The following is an 18011-nucleotide window of genomic DNA, read 5'->3' as shown; positions in this document are numbered from 1 at the left end:
ACTCATTATAACTCAGTTCTTAAACTTTTAACTTGGTTATAAATTAGTTCCTAAACTTTTTCTCTTGCAATTTAGTTCTTAAAGTTTTAACATTTTAAATATTGGTCCCTATATTTTAAAAAATAAAATTATAAAGATTAAAAATATTTTAAGCTTTTAATGTTTATAATATTTATTTTAAAATTTATTATTAATATTTTAAATTATTAACCCTTTTAATAATTTAAAATATTAGTAATAAATTTTAAAATAAATATTATAAACATTAAAAGTTTAAAATATTTTTAATATTTATAATTTTATTTTTTAAAAATTTAAGAACTAATATTTAAGAGTTTGAAACTTCATGGACTAAATTATAAGAGGAAGTTCAAGAGTTAATTTGCAACCGAGTCAAAATTTTAGGAACCGAGTTATAATGAGTTAAAGTTTAAGAATTGAGTTACAACTGAGTAAAAATTGTAAGGATCAAATAATTTATTTTTTATTTATTTTATTAACAACTACACATAATGTGAATTAATTTTTTATACATACATACATACATACTTACATACATATTTATACAAGAATTAATATTTTTTATTTAATTTTTATATCACTAGTTCAACTATCAGTTAGATCATAAAAATAAAAACTCGTTGACCTTTTTGGTTTAACATATGATCCAACTTTTAAAATATTAACTTCATGTTGTCACAAGTCAACATGGTTAAATATGGAAATGACATTGTTAATAAGTTTCTTTAATGAACTAACAAGTAAGCATTGCAAATATGATAACATGTGGGGTTTTTTCAAAAAAAATTTAATGGAGGGTATTTTTGTCATTTCACACCTAGACATTTTAATTTGGGGTTAAAGGACAAAAATACTCATAAATTTTTTTTCCAAACACAACTAGTATCCTTAAATAAAGGATGATACAAAAGTGCATATAATATTGATGAAGTGGGTACAAAAGTATCTAAATCGTTAAATTTGACAATTCAAAAAAAAAATAAGGAAACAAACATGAGGTAAAATATCCATAAAACTTTTATTTAGGAGCTTTTGATATCCTAAAGTTAATAATAATATATAAGTACTCATTAATTTTATAAACTAGGCCAACCTTCCTCAATTCATTAAGTTTTATTCATAGAACTTCACAGTCAACATTAAGTTATTTTAACTAACTGAAAAATGTTAGATTTAGTAATTTGAGCCAAGCCAAACATGCTAGTCTGAATAAACCTAAAAAATCTTAATGTTGGATTTGGGAGATTATAAAATTTTCTTTACTTCAAGCATTTTTGAGTTGTCTAAATATGCTCAAATAAATCCAGACTAAACCCAAACTCAAAAGGGCTTTGTTCAAATACTTGAATTCTTTTTACTATTAATAAAATAAAATTAGAATTAGATAAAAAGATTGAAAAATCTTCATTTTTTAAGATAAAAATTGAAATTTATTAAAAATGAAAAATAAAATAAAATAATGTTTTAGAATTTGACTATTTGGGCTAGCTTGAATAAGCCTAAAAGCCCAATTTGTTAGAGTGAAGCTTGATTATATAATCTCTTTTATATAGTTGATGGTAACTTATGCATCATTGTTGACTTAATGATGCCAAAAGCTCTTGAATAAAAAGTTTAAGTATTTTTGCATTTTATGTTTGCTTCTTGTTTTTTTTAATGATCAACATTAACGAACGTTAATCAAATTTAATGATTTGGACACTTTTGTACCAATTTTATTAATTCTATGGATATTCTTTTACCATCATTCACTTAAAAATACTAGGTGCGTCTAAGGAACAAAGTTCATAGATATTTTTATCCTTTAACCTTTTTATTGGTCCTACGGTGTGATTTCAAATTTCATTGGTCTTGATTTTAACTTACGTGTCTATTGTGATTCTTTGTTAAAATTCTCCCAAGTAACTTGCTAAATCGATTGTATGCCCTATTTAAAAAATAAATGACTTTTTAAATTGACCTTTTCAAAACTGATTCTAAAACTGATTTAGAAAGTCATTTTCACCAAGTTTAAAGAACATTTTTTTTAGTACCAAGTGGGAGTGACATAGATGGTAATAGTCCAAACCTCTTAAACATTATTTTAGAGTTTAATTCTTTAGAAGTGTGTCTGAAAACCATCATTTGTAAGAAGACAACTCTTTATATAATGCTTAGATCTTTGAAGAATTAGTCTCATGAGCTCATGATGGCTATGGGAATACTTTGAATTTTTTTTTGTACTAACGACAAAACAAAAATAACTCTTTGGTCATAAAACAACTTTAAGTTACTCTCAAGTACATCACCAATTTGAGCATATGTTCTTTTTTTCCGGTTGAAAAACTTTAGTGTGTTCAAATTGACAGCTATTTTGATAACTAAATTAGTTGTCCCTTTTCTTAAAAACAAAACATATCAATCATGAAATTGCTATACTTGAATTATTAATGCACTTTATAGTTTTATAGCGTTTTACGAAGTTGTCTAAGATCTAAGAATAGTTATTAAGCGAAAATATCATGCAAAGACCCTTGAGGCAATTTAATGTCAAAAAATAATTAAAAGATTCAAAAATATGACCCCATTAGGGGACTGATTTGAAAATAATATTAAATTAAAAAAGATTATAATACTCTTGCTTTTTTTTTTCTTTTTTTTAAATTTGTCAATTAGCTAATGTTTTGTTAGTTAAACGTGAATGAGTATTTATTAATTAATGAATGACTACTTATTAAAATATGATTTATATTTGTCCATTCCCACAACCAAGCTTTTTTTAAATTTTTAAATTTATCAATTAGTAAATGACTTCTTGTTAATGATAAATGCGTACTTGTTAATTAATGTTGAAATATAATCTACACTTATCCCTCCCTGCAACTAATCTTTCATATTTTTAAACTTGTCAATTAGCAAATAATTTCTTATTAGATTTAAATAGGTACTTATTAATTAACAAATAATCACTTGTTAAAACATGATTATTTGGGCTAAATATGAAACGTCGTTCAAACAGGTCACATGGCTAGTTAGACTGAATAATTGAAGTATCAGGCTCAATATAAACAAAAGGGGTCGACCCCAATGCTCAATAAAAGCCACAATAAGAAAACATGCCGAAATTTCGTTAGTTGTAAATGTTAGACCGTTGGCGCGAAAGATATGGTCTCAAGTATTGTCGAAATCTACGAACCTCACACCCAAGTATCTTAGTGAAACGAGTTGATTATCAAAATAAAGAGCATGAAATAAAGACTGTGCCATGAGTTTCGCGAAACGTATTAGGTCTTAAGAAAGAAGCTACCGCTACTTTGACATTCAATTAAAGACTCGCAATATTACATTTTTTAACCTTTTTAGTTTATTAGTTAGTGTTTCAGTTTAGGCCTGTAACCTTTTCACATTTTAATAAAATCAAATACACTTCTACCAAAGCCTTGTATCTTTTTTACATCCGAGTAAACTATGGTAAGAGAGCTCGGGACCCTTTTTTTTATCAATTGATACTCAGTGTTTCTAACATGCCTGGTATTTGTTGTTAATTACGAACAATGATTTACAGTTATCCTTTTTTACAACCAAACTTTTTCAAATTTGTGGACATGTCAATTAGTGAATAGATAATTATTAATTAATAAATAATTACTTATCAATTAAGGAAAAAAAAAGGTATTATAATCTTTTTCTCATCTAACATTGTTTTTAAATTAATCTCCTAATTCAGCAGTAATATTGTGGAATTTTTTTATTCCTTTTGTTTATATTATATTGCCTTTAACGATGTTTTCCCTTAAAAAAGTCCACGTATTTAGGATTCATAAAAGATAAAAGTCATAAAACCCTAGATCCCCACTAAATTCCGCATTCCTCCTTACCCCTCGCATTAGAAATCCCCTGTTTCTCTTGCGTCTGCCTTCCCTGTTTTCTCGACTCTTCAGGAGCGTACACAATGTCCTTCCTCCGCCGCATTCTTCAGCGCAGCTTCTGTACCTCACTTCAATCGCCCGTCTCCATCAAGTCAATATCCGAAGACCTCTACAAGGAACGCGATCTCAAGCGCCTCGTCGACAAGTTCAAGAAAGCATCCGAACTCGCCCGTTTTCGCACTCGAAGTGGTATATACGAAAACACTGTTCGTCGCCTTACCGTCGCCAAACGCTTCAAATGGGTCGAAGAGATCCTGGAAGAACAAAAGAAGTACAGCGACGTAAAGAAAGAAGGCTTCTCGGCCCGTCTCATCAGTCTGTATGGGAGTGCTGGCTTGTGTGAGAATGCACAAAAGACGTTTGATGAATTGCCTGAAAGAAATTGTACGCGTACTGTTGTATCTTTGAATGCCCTTTTGGCTGCTTATTCACGCTCGAAGAAGTTTGATATGGTGGAATTCATTTTTAAGGATATACCCACGAAGCTGTTAATTGAACCCAATTTGGTGTCTTATAATATTGTTATTAAGGCGTACTGTGAGATGGGTTCTCCTGATTCGGCTATTTCCTTGCTTGAGGAGATGGAGAAGAAGGGCATATATCCGGATCTGATCACATACAATACACTTCTTCATTGGTTGTATACGAAGGACCGTTTTCTAGATGGGGAGAAGTTATGGAGTCAAATGGGTGAGAAAAATGTTGCTCCTGATACCAGGAGCTACAATGCTAGGCTAAGGGGATTGGCTGAGGAGAAGAAAACTAAAGATGCAATTGAGTTGTTTGAGAAAATGAAGAATGAGGGTATCAAGCCTGATATGTTTAGCTTCAATGCTATGTTTAAAGGTTTTGTTGATACGGATGATTTGGATGAAGCTAAAAGGTGGTACACTGAACTATCAAATAACTATGAGTATGATCCGAACAAGATAACTTTTTCGACTCTTCTTCCATTCCTATGTCAGAAGGGTGACTTGACAACTGCTTTTGAATTGTGCAAAGACATCTTCAATATACGGTGTCTTGTTAATCCATCAATTCTGCAGCTTGTTGTGGATAGTTTGGTGAAGCAGTCTATGATTACAGAGGCAAAAGAGATTGTGCAACTCGGGGAAACAAATGGCTATCGTCGCTACAGGCTCAATTTGAAGGCAGATGAGTAAAGTAGCATATGTTCTTTTTTATTGTGTCTACTTGTTCTCGTATTTTATCCTTGGTCATAATCTCAGCCTTAACCTACGAACAGTTTTCTTGGCACATTCTGAGCTAAACTAATTAATTGCTTGAAAATGGGATATGCAGTATACTTGTTTCGTATGATCTTGTTTGCTGATTATAATGTAGTTTGACTAGCTTCCCATTTTCCCCAATATGAACTAGAATGTACTTTTCATTTGATGTTAAAGGGGTTCAATTACATCTAGTTGTAGCTAGAGAATTGTGAACAGTGAAAATTCTTAGACAAGACAAACCAAACTTACAGTGTTTGACAACACAATGATTTAATATTGCATTTGCAAGCTTAGCAACTAAGAGGCACTGACTCAACATAGGCAAGGAAATATTACTTCAAGCTAATATATCTGAATGGATTTTTGGTTGAGTGGAAGGGGTTGGATGTACATGAATCAAGGTTGAGCATTCAAATCTTGCATATGAAAAATATGCTCGCAGAGTTGCTTTTTGAGCTTGCCAAAGCTGAAATCTAATTCGATAGTAATGTATTGCAGGTAGTCATAAAAAAGGGGACAAAATAAAAAAAAAAAAGTTACCTATTGTACTGAAATGCTTTCATTTGGGTGTGACTCATATGAAGACATTTTAAATCATCAAATCAAGATATCATTATATCAATATATATGTAATAAAATCTATAACCATTCACTATCACAAGCATGAATAGTGCAACATATTTTTTAAACTCTTTGCAATATGGAGAAATCTGTATTGTTTATATATGATATTACCTATTGGTTGATGATAAAGCACAATTGCATTGTGCAATCTCTGTAGCCAACTTTACCTGATAAGATAAGGCTTATTGTTGTTGTTGTTGTTGTCATCATCTATTGTCTAGTTTATATATAATAGTATGATTTACATTGTTTTGTACATGTTATGGTGTGTTCTCTGTATTTTAGAAGGTCCAAGTGCTTCATCAGGTAAGACTACTTACTGAAAATGTAAAAGTGAATGGACCACAGATCTGGATTCTTTTTCCCTTTTAGCTGAGGGTGACTTGGTTATGGCTTTTCACCGTGCATTTTGGCAATCAGTGATAGGTTACTTATGAATATGGTAGCTTGTGGCGGCAGAATTGCTTATCAAAGAATGGTTGATAGCTAGAACACTTTTGAACTAGCTGTTTCAAACTTCTCTAGAAAGTAGAGCTGAGCTTGGTGATATTCTCATGGCCAGAGGCTAAATAGAAAAGGAAACACAACAAAGTCATAATTTCCTGAGCAGGGTTTTGTTGTTTTCTTTTCTTTTCTTGGGGTGGTACAAGTTGGGTAACGTCAGGCTGCTATTCATTTAAACTTGGTTTTTCCCCCTATGTCAAGCAATGTTTTAAAGGGCAGACTAGATATTAAATTGGAAAGATTAGTGGATTTCAGTTTTTGTGATTTAGTTGGTTAGGCCGTCGATCAAAAAATATTAAATACATATTTTTATATATATATATATATATAAGAAATTAGTCAGCAGCATGTCTAGTTAATAAAATATATATTGTAATAATGGTAAACTTATACTAAAAAATATTAGGGTAAAAGAGTACATTGACCCTTAAATCATGAACGTTTAGGATTTTAAACTCATTTTTTGTATAATATTTTTCTTCTGTAATTTCTTGGGTTTTTGTTTGTAATTTTTGAATTCTCTACTGAATTTTTTTAGTCATTTTTTTTATAATTTTTGAGATTTTATTTTATAATTTTTTTGGTCAATTATACGATCAAAATTAACTTTTATTAATAACAGAGATTAAATTGTATCGTTTTTAAATGTTGAAAGAGAACATTATATAAAAATGAATTAGAGTTCCAAATACTACTTCTAGACTTATAATTGAGGGAGTTAATTTATTCATTTATCTGAAATATTATATAAGTCTAAAGTAGTATTTGGAACTCTAATTCATTTTTGTATAATGTTCTCTTTCAACATTTAAAAACGATACAATTTAATCTCTGTTATTAATAAAAGTTAATTTTGATCATATTCATATATCGTTTTTAAATGTTGAAAGAGAACATTATACAAAAATGAATTAGAGTTCCAAATACTACTTCTAGACTTATAATTGAGGGAGTTAATTTATTCATTTATCTGAAATATTATATAAGCTTTTGGGCTTGGTCATGAGCTCGACCAATTCAAGCTGGATTAAAAAAAAAAACATGTTTTTGGACTGGAGTCTACATGTGCCAAACATTATCACTCCCCAACTCTATGGGGAGGGTGCTTTCCAAAGATAAAAACACCATTTATTTTCAATCCCTAACCCCTCACATATGAAACCCTAGTCCTGTCACTTTTCATGGCTTGGATTTTGTATAATTAGATTAGACGGAACTTGAATTGGGCGTGACTAAGTATTCTGATTCTCTACTTTTTTTTTTTAAATTTATTTTATATGTTTTTTTAAACACTCTGGATGAAGCAGATCTTAATTAAATTTATATTTTCTAAACTATTTGGAAGTTGAAGTAGAGAGATGAAAAGCGAATAGTGGGTCGTATAATTATTGTTTTTCTGCGCTTGCTTTTCTATGATTAAGCATCTCATAAGCCACGCCCCAATTGGCAATCATAGCTTTTTGATATTACAGTGAATACTTGCAATTTCTTTACATGAAATGAAAGTCCTAGAAAGCAAAATGAAGACGACAAAAAGCCAAGAAGTACCGATACAATATGTATATCAGATATGATATGGCATGATATGATGGTTACATCAATTTTCAAAGTTGTTGCGAAATGTTATGCCATGCGAATCATAAAATATGTGTCATATCATATACGTATAAAATATGTTTTTTTTAAGCATATGTTCTTTATTGACTAATAGAGATTTAAATCAAACAAAATACAATCGAAACACAAATGAAAACCCTAATTAAAAAATAAACACTTCGGGTTAGTTGTAAAAAATCGTTTTACAATTTTGTCCCCACACTTTGAAGAAAATATAGAGTCCAATGCCTCAAGAGAGAGACCCAAGCTAAAAATTGTAACTTCTCAAATTGGTTTGGGGCCATGTAGTAAAGACGAGTGGCCCAGTAAGCAGATTTTGAAAGTTGAGGCATGGTAGAAGTTTACCAAAAAAAAAAAAAAATAAAGACATGGAAGTTTTATATATCAACTAATGACTGGAATTAAGCGGAAGAATGCAATACATAACACCTCTAATGGCTGGGTAGCCCCTACTAATGATTGGGTTAAAATTAATACTGGGGGTGCTGTGTCAAACCGTCTTTGGAAGATGGATTTGAGGGAGTTTTAAGGGATCATAGAGGATGTTGAATAGCCGGTTTCTCCCATACCCTTGGCTACTGTAGTGTATATGAGGGTTGTATATAGAGCACTCAGACTTGTCTGTGGTATGGGCTTCAAGAATGTGATTGTTGAATCTGGTGGAAAAAAAATTTAGTTGACATAATCAACAAGGGGGAAAGATAAGGAAAGCATATGTAGCTGAGTTCTAATGGATATTTTTAATCTGCTTCAAATGAATTTGAATGTAAAAATCCAGTATGCTTCAGGTGATCATAACGAGGCTGCAGATCAATTGGCCAAACATGCAATCAACACTTTTGGATGTTTTGATTCGGTTCCTATGTTTTTAAGAGACATTATGCAAAAGGAGTTTTTGGGATTTCAATCCCCTCTAGAGTAATTTAGTTTTGTACTCTAGGCTTGACCCTGTAATGCACAAAAATAAAGACAAAAATTTATTGAATTAACTTGCATCTTTTTTTTTTTTAAATGAAAACTGAATTCATTCACGATCAGAAAAAACAAGAACAAGTCAAGCAAAATATAAGGAAAGCCAAATCAATCATCATCAACCCCCTTCTAACAACTAAGATGGTGGATGATCAAAGATACCAAAAAAAAAAAACTCAATAAAATGAGCTTTCCTAACCAGGTGGTGAGCTGTGTTAATCACATCTCTATAAACAAAGTTAATAGTAACATTAACTTGCATCTTAAGACGAAGGAATTCAAAAGAAAAAGAAAGAAACAACGACTTACTGGTTAGAGGTAATAAATTATAAAGAACAAGCTTATGTCAATAGTATAGTGTGAAAATTTAGCTCAACTTGCCTAGCTAAATTGATAAACCATTAAAAAGGTGTTTTGATCAATTTAATAAAATACTTTATGATTGATTTGATTATAATTTGGTTAGAGTTTTAATTAATAACTATTGATCTTGTATATTTACCGGTTCAATGACCGGTCTAATTTTTAATATTTTGATTCAATAGTCATTCATAGGTTAGTAACACTTACTGTATCCCTATACAATATGTCCCTCAAACCTAGCATGTCGTCATAATCACATGAAAAGCTAAAATTTGATGGCCAATCCGCACATTAATTACCTTCCCTCTGTGTCTGAGTAAAACATACAAAAGTGAGCCTCCCTCCGAGCGGCAATGTCTGCCACGTTCACCCACTGAGCTTGTGTTGTACCTTATCTGTGTATTAGGCTTTGAAATTTGCCCCTAGAGAGCCAAATTCCTCATCAGGTTATTTCAATATGCTTGCTTCTTTGCACATTCTCTGAAGAGAAAGTGGTGGTTTTTACGCTTATTACTATTAGTACAGTGCCCCAACATCTTTAAAGTCAAGTACGTAGCGCATTTGACTTACTTCTACTTCATATAAGCAAGTAATCAACAAATAGTAGGTGAGAGATGCACTCTTCCTCACTTTAATGGGTTTCTACTGTTTGCTTGCAATAGTATCTTCTTTTTATTGAATTACAAAGGCAAGCGTAGAAAGGAACTAACAAAAGGAAACTAAATTAATCACCAGACACTAATGCAAGACAGATTTATCGTACCAGAAAATATTGGAAAAACCAGGTGGCATTTGAGGTACCATATCTATGTTAAAGGAACTATCATGCACTTGACGAGCCAGAAAATTTGCACAGCCACTACAACATTTCCACCCCCCCTTAAACGACAGTTTTGATTCAAAAAGTTCTAAAAATATTGCCTAATGTATATATAAGCAACATTTTTTGTGTGTTGCTATTGATATCTACTTTAAACAACAAATATTTTGCAACATTTAAAAACTGTTTCCTAAGATAAAATAGGCAACAGTTTTTAAGTGTTGCGATAAAATTTTTAAATAAGCAATATAAAAGACTATTGTCTGTTCTAACAGGAAAAAAAAAAAGAATGTTGCCTACAAATATTCTTTTTGATAATATTTAAAAATTGTTGCCTATTGTTTTTCTAATTAATAAAAAATATTTTTACTTTTTGATAATTTATCTATATTCTTTTATATTTTTATTTTATTTTCTTAATTTATTATTTATTAAATAGAAAATTTTAAAAATTAATATAATAATTATCTATATATATAATGTTTTGCATTATAATAACTAAAAGTCATGTTGGAAGAGTCATTACAAAAAAATAGTTAATTAGCGATGGAATTTTTTTATTACTAATTAGTGAAAATTTTGTCTTTAAATGGATTAGCGATAGAATATTTTTATCAATAAAAATACCATCACTAGTTCGTTAGCAACAGAATTTACAATTTTGTGACAAATTTTCTATCAACAAATAAGGATAAGCTATTTTAATTTTGTGACAGAATGCATTCCATCACTAATCCGTCGCTAATTTTTCAATAGACTTATTTTGTCACTAATTTTGTTTAGGTGGACCAAAATATCATTGCCATATCGCCTAGTAGACCAATGCTACTTCACCACCACCTAATCGCCTAATGGACCAGTACCACCTCACCGCCATGTCATTTGTCACCATCATGTCAAATGTTATTACCTTTAATTGTACTTTGGCTAGGTTTGAACTTGCAATCTCACGCTCCCTAATGCCTTTGCATCCACCTTGTTACCAGTTGAGTTGAAAAGAATTTTAGTCTTAATTTAAATAATAAAATTAAATTAAAAATAATTTGCGACTGAATTAGTGATGGAATTAATTATGACAGAAAGCTTTGTACAGAATTTTCTGTCACAAATTCCGTCACTAAATTAAAATAAGATATTCTAACCATTAACGATGGAATTTTTTGTTGGTAAATGCTATTGGTAAATTATGTCTGACAGAATAATGATAAAATTTTAGTGATAAATATTCTATTGCTAAATTCCACCACTAAATTAGTGACAGAATTAGCAATTAATTAGCGACAGAAATTTATTTTGTCACTAATCCCCTGTTTTTTTTTTTTTTGTAGTGAGTGGTTAGAGTTATCTCATCACTTCAAGTTGATCAGGATTTGAATTCTAAGTGAAGAAGAAAATATTAAATTTTGGTTATTTAATATCTTCGCAACAATTCTTAAATATTGTCGATACTCATATAAGAGACAATAGGCAAAAACTTTGGTTATTTCAACATTCCAAAAATATTGCCTAATGTCTCACTATAGGCAATGGTTTTATGATTTATAACTTGAAGTATGATAAATCATTGTCTTAGACTATAGATAACGGGGGCAGGTTTCACCCCCAACAACCATCGCTTATGCCTATAGGCAATAATATTTCACCCTGTGGCAACCGTTTATGACTGTTGCCACAAAATAAAAATGTTGGAATGAGCCAATGGCTTCACATGGGAAAAATGTTTTGAATATCATGGCCTTTAGTCTCAGTAAGGATATCCTTCAAGGGATGATCTCGACCAATATTCCTCATCAAAAGATTTATTGCCTCTAAGGAATCAGAATACGAACGTAGCATGGTCGGACCAAGACGTTCACATGCCGTCCAGTCCTGTTTTGATTACTGAAATTCACTATCCCAGTTGCTATAGAAGGTTGGCAGCCTATCTTTCTAACAAACCCCATGACCCAATCACCAGCAGTATCTCTAATAACCCACCACTCGCTGCAAAGAATTGTTGACGGACAGATCCATCCACATCAATTCTTACACATTTAGGGGAGGTGAATACCAATGAGCAGTCGATTCTTCAAGTTATGGGAAAATAAGGGTCTGTTTGTTTTCTGTTTTTAAAAATTATTTTTTTAAAAATAAAAAATTTAAAATTTTGGTTTGGGTGAGTGTTTTCTTATTCAGTTGTTTTTAAAATTGTTTTCATTTTTATTTTTAAAATAGAAACAACTTTAAGTTGTTTTCATTTTATTTTTCTTGTTTTTAAAATATATTAAATTTAATTATTGAAAATTATAGTTATCTTAATTAACTTTTATTATTAATCATCATTATTAACTGTTTATAATCATCATTATCAATTAATTTTTTAATTTTAAAACTGTTTTTTATTTGATATAACCGGACAAATTTTCATATCATTTTGTTTAAAAAAAATTGAAAACCATATTATAAAATAGTTTTTAAAAACAAATAATGAGAACAGAAAGGAACAGACCCTAAGATAGTCCCGCTTAGGTCCGAACTCGTCTTCCACAAGGAGATACAAGCATATGTGAATAATATATTTCAGGAGTTGTTTGCAGCTTGTCCTCGAAAATGTCATGGCATCTTTGAGTCCAGAGAAACCAGAAGACGAAGCTAAAAGTCGTAGCCATGCCCACCTTCTCCATCGATTTTTCCCCGAGTTACGCGTGGCATTCCAAGATAGCTAATGTACGAAATTAAAATCATTGATGATGTACTGAGGGCTTCTCCCCAATATTTGGAGTTTTATTCATTTAAAAAACATATTAAAATTACGAAGTAAAATTTCATACTTCGCAATCAAACAAATTAAAGTAAAGTTGTACTTGAATACATTGGCAATAACTTGCTTATTTATTGAATTAAACTTATTTAGTTGATAAACTCCTAAGTAAATACGTGGCCTTGGCCTTCGTGGCTTGAAGGAATATTAATGTGCTTGTCGATAGATTCATCAATATGAAGCAACGACCTCACGTATTCCTGGAGATCAGAAAGGCTTTCATTTCTTCTGTAACTGTACATAAGTAGGACCATCCTTGCAGCATTGAGGCAGAACTTGGTGAAAGAAGAAGGAAAAGGGCTTGTGATTAGCGTTTCTTGATTGAGACGTTTCCATGCTTTTGAAATCAAGTGGGCCACGTGTGTTTGTGCTTCTTCTTCTGAAACGCCGCCGTTTTCTTTCATGTAATAGTCAAGGTATGATCCATCCACACCACTCTGATCATCACTCTAAATGAGTTATCATAGCTTATTATTGTTAGTATATAAGTAGTCTTGGCCTCATCTTAAGGATTAATATATTAATTATTCTTATCATTTGATGAAACGAGACGTATGAAAATGAAAACATGTTAAAACTATAATGCTCAGATAAAATAAAATCTAAACCATTCAATTATGATTTTGTCCATCTAGATGAAATTTGATCATAGTGAACATTTTGACTTAGAAATGTTTTGAAAAATAGATGATGATAAAATAATCCAAATAATTTGCAAGATTTTGAGTAGGAGGTAACCTAAAATACAATATAGAGGAGGCGGGATGAGACTCACCATGAATTGTAGTTCCTTTTTTTAAAATTAAAATTCAAGTTTTGATGGTCTTATCAAATAAAGGCTAAGAAATTGTATTTTTTTCCTGAGACTAATAATGGCAAGTGATAATGACATTGACACATCAAATTTTGAAATGATCCTTTGAATTGTGAGATATAAAAGTGCGAAGAGGGGGGGAAGGCATTTTGCAGCCTCACACTAATGTTCCTTATGCACTGAAGAATTTTTCCTCACTGTCATTCTCAAAATTCAAGGATCTATCTTTTTTCTCATTGTTTTATACTCTCTCCAGTTCATTTTATAAGACATCTCTAAAAACTTCATTGAAACTAAGTAGAGGTGATTAGGTCATTAACTCTATCAGAAAAGAATAAACTTCTAATTTTACCTAATTTAAATGAAAGTTTTCAAATTTGCATGATATTCTCTCTCATGTTGATGAATTTAAATAAGGGCAATATTTTAAAAAATATAATTAATACTCTATAAAGTTCCTTATATTAAGGACCACCAATTTTTTTAGAAGGTGCCTTATATAGAATAAGAACCAGAAGGAGTATCACAAGATTGAAAGTGAAAGTGCACATAACTGCAAATTACAAGAAAGAAAGTTTAGTTCTGTTCAGTCAAATTAATTACCTTTGCTCCTTCTAAATCATCACAGAGGCGAAGAATTTCGCCAACTAAAGAAGAAACACTTGGAATTTGATCCATAATAGCAACTGTTTCTTCAGTGATACCTATTAGAAATAAAAGATGTCTTAGATCTAGAAATTAGGAAGACAGATCAAGAATATATAATGTTTGGAATGTGTTAACCAAATGGCTTAAGTTATTTTAGTAAAGCAGACTATTCTTAATCAAACATAATAAAAAGAATTTCATGTGGTATTAAGAGTCATTCGATCTAGGACAAAAAAAAAAATCAAATAAAAGCAACAACCAACTGAAAAATGAAGAGAAAATAAACAAGATAGAGAGAGGAAAAATGAAGATTACATGGACCCAAGACATCTAGGACTAAAATAAGGTACAAGCCAAACAAGAAAAAGAAAATTGAAAAACAAAGTAGCAGAGAGAATATCATGGATAAAAAACCCCCACATGTAGAAATTAGAAGATATATGATTAGATATATAAAATTTGGAATGTATCTGTCTAAATAATTGATATGTGTCTAAGTAAATGACTTAAACTATTTTGAAAAGGTAGACTTAATATAAATAATTTAACAATACCCTCATCCAAGAGGAAGAATGCATGTAAGAACACCACATGAACTCCTGAGCTCACAATCCCATTCTTCAAGTATTCTTCTGCCTGTGGCAAATGACCAGAATTCAACCATCTTGCTTCTACTAAGAAGGAATTCAACAATGCTGCCCACTGTTTCAAGTACAGAAAATATTTGTTCTTAGATCAGTTCAAGATGATAATTTAAAAAAAAAAAAAAGGCTTGTTATATATGCATGCGTGTATGCGCGAGCGCGCAGTGCACATGCATCCACAATTTGAAATACTGAGCTAGTTTATTTGACTACTCACCGATTTCTTTAGGGAATTTATTGGGTTTAATCCATGCTTTTCTTGGACCTTGCTAGCCATCTCATTGATAGTGTCTTGTAGAAGATTGAAACAAATTTTCATGTAGTCTGGTAATTTCTCCGTGGCCGTGGATTCCCATCTGCATCAAGAGAATTGTTTGTAGCATTTTGGAATGGAATTATAATAAGAGAAAATGACATTAGAGGACCTTTTAAGAACATAAATTATGGTAAAGGACAACAATTTTTTTATTAAAACAAAAAATAAGCATTGAAAAAATTGAAGACAAGTACTGAAAAATTAAAGAAATGAGTACTACAAAGTTAAAGATGATTATTGAAGATTAAAGTCGATTATTAAAAAAAATGATTATTAAAAAAATTTCAATTCCAATCAAAAACTTTTGTTCTTGTTTGAAAATCTCTAAAATTCGTTATATAATATTCTTAAATGTATTTAATGATATCCTATATGGTCTTCAAATGTCATTTGCTCTTAAAACTATATGGGTCCCATGCATCGTGCAAAACCAAAAAAAAAAAAAGAAAAAAGAAAAAAGAGCAGCTATTCACAATTTGTAAACTATGTGCTACTTGCTGTAAGTTTTTTTTTCCCCTTTTACGTATATATAAATATAGATGGCATTATGTGTACTTTTAAAATATATGTGAAGAAGTATTATTTATAGATCATGAACAGTGCAATTCATCTCAAACCTTGTGTAAAGCGTATGGGGGAAACACACGCACACAACCTAGTTTGCATCCAAATATGTACATGAATACCTATTCACAGCATTGGCAAAGTTAGTGAGTTGGTCTAATGAACCATAGACATCAAAAATGTCATCAATTATGTAGACCAAAGAAACAGGTTTGATGAGCTCAATTCTTTGCTTAGAGAACTTTGGATCTGTGAGGCATGCCATTGGCCACAGATACCATTTATCTGGGTTAAACCTAGCAAACGCCATCGCCTTGGCCACTTCAAGCTCTTTCCACCACCTGTCCGCTAGATTATTAGTTAGTGATCTCTAATATCTATTAATTAATATATCCACAAGAAAAAATAACTAAGCATATCATATATGTGTGTGTGTATATATAGTCCTGAGTATATCACACTTGGAAACTTGAAAGATTTCATTCTGGTTCAAGTGGCGGATAAGGCAGGAATTGATTTCAGCAAGTTCAGCAAAACTGGTCGTCCATCTATTTCTCATGAGAAAATCACTTGATGAGATGACGATGCTTGTGTTTGTGAACCTTGACAAGCTATGGTGAAGTGGATTCTGAAGAGCGTTTGCCACAGCTTGAGCTTCACAATGACCTTCATGTGTTGACAACCTCCTCTCAAGAAGTTGACGACTGAGATTGCCTGCCTGAACAAGACTATCTTCTCCTTCTATGCTTAACTGTGATGCTTCATATAGAGCAACCAGTCCCTTTATATCTTCACTGTATTTTTCTTTGATCATTCCTTGTTTGTTCTTGAAGCAATCAAATATATCTGCATATATACCATAGTCATTATTATTATGCTTTATACAGAATTCATTGTCTGTGGAATCATGAAGATTGTTGTAAGAAAAGAAAGGGAATGATCAGAAAATACTAAATATTTCATACCAGCATGAACATAATGACCTGCTTGCCTGTGTAAACGGAATTGAAGAGCAACTTCGCAAAGTTTAAGGTTGTGCATGGAATCACTACTGATATTGATTCCAAGCTTCGAAGTTTGGTTCAGAATAAGAGCCTTTTCAATTTCCTCTTGGAAAAGGTGCTCAATGCCAAGCCTTTGGATTGCATCGATCATATACAAACTTTCCATTGGGTCGTCGTCGACTTTGTTGAATGCAAGCTTAGCTTCCTTCAATACCAAAGCGTGTTTGATTTGAATCTCTTCCTGAAAATGTGAAGGAATTGAGTTCAGAAGCTGTTTCTTTAATCTAAGTACAGAAACAAACATATATAAACAAGAATATCTATATATATATATATTTTACTTCACTAAACACCTACCATGATGAACTCCGTACTTTTGGTGGTAATCGAGTTGATCACTCTGGGCTATTTATAATAACTTGGGCAAAAATATAGCCCATTAAGCATGCATAATGAATACTCTGTTAGAAGAAAAAGAGGGGCTACGTGGTCCTATGTTAGGTGGGAGAGAATAAATGGTGTATGAGTCATAACAATGCCGTTCTATTCAAGAACCGACATTTCTGATGTTTCTACTTTATGGCACTTTACTCGATCAGGGTTCTTTGTGATGGGTAATTCTTTTCATGGTATTAAACTTTTAATGAAAATATTGATGTTATAAGTACAAATCTTAAAAGAAAACCCATTCCAAAAAAATAATTTGTTAGATGGGAGAGCCTCTTAAACTCATATAAATTTTAATTTATTTGTTTGACTCCTTAATATGAAAACTGTATGTGAAACTGAGGTCATACGTAATTGATGATGTCTTATTTAAGGTACCATTTATTAAACTCAATTATATAAGTATGTATATATTTGTCTCATTTCTTTTTTTGGCAGAACATATATATTAGTCTTTTTGTAACGTTATTCCAAGAACAATAAGGCTTCACCTCTCAATCCATTGCACGGACCCACGTGCAACCTGAGGGAGGCCACAACGCCATTTAATGTATGTGTGGGATGTCGTGTCTACGAGGTTGAGTGGCTCCCTCTCACAAATGCATTTGTGCGCAAAGTCGCAAACGGATTCTCCCATTTCCATATATGTATAATTCTAAATTCTAATTTCTTATTTATTTATCAAATAAATAGATATAAAACGTATAATATAT

The 18011-nt window shown here is 31.3% G+C and overlaps 2 protein-coding genes across 2 annotated transcripts; one reads left to right on the top strand and one right to left on the bottom strand.

The window, feature by feature from the left end:
- The first annotated feature begins 3861 nt into the window (after positions 1–3861).
- LOC129286613 (pentatricopeptide repeat-containing protein At1g55890, mitochondrial-like) lies at positions 3862–5246 on the top strand. The gene has a single exon (XM_054922565.1). The coding sequence runs from the start codon at positions 3953–3955 to the stop codon at positions 5090–5092; it is 1140 nt and encodes a 379-aa protein (XP_054778540.1). The 5' UTR covers positions 3862–3952; the 3' UTR covers positions 5093–5246.
- A 6623-nt stretch (positions 5247–11869) lies between these two features.
- Positions 11870–17237, bottom strand: LOC129286367 (neryl diphosphate diphosphatase, chloroplastic-like). Its single transcript, XM_054922338.1, has 10 exons — positions 17209–17237; positions 16813–17092; positions 16309–16693; positions 15970–16188; positions 15185–15323; positions 14878–15025; positions 14279–14379; positions 12978–13310; positions 12536–12762; positions 11870–12044 (listed from the first exon to the last, which is right to left on the bottom strand). Exons 1-10 carry the CDS (start codon positions 17209–17211, stop codon positions 11870–11872), a joined length of 2010 nt encoding a protein of 669 aa, XP_054778313.1. The 5' UTR covers positions 17212–17237.
- Positions 17238–18011: the final 774 nt, after the last annotated feature.

The sequence above is a fragment of the Prosopis cineraria genome, unplaced genomic scaffold (assembly GCF_029017545.1).
Source record: "Prosopis cineraria cultivar Desert tree isolate PC_DT_omini unplaced genomic scaffold, ASM2901754v1 PC11, whole genome shotgun sequence".
NCBI lineage: Eukaryota > Viridiplantae > Streptophyta > Magnoliopsida > Fabales > Fabaceae > Prosopis > Prosopis cineraria.
Note: the sequence above shows the minus strand (reverse complement) of the source record. Positions and strands in the feature narration are given on the sequence as shown.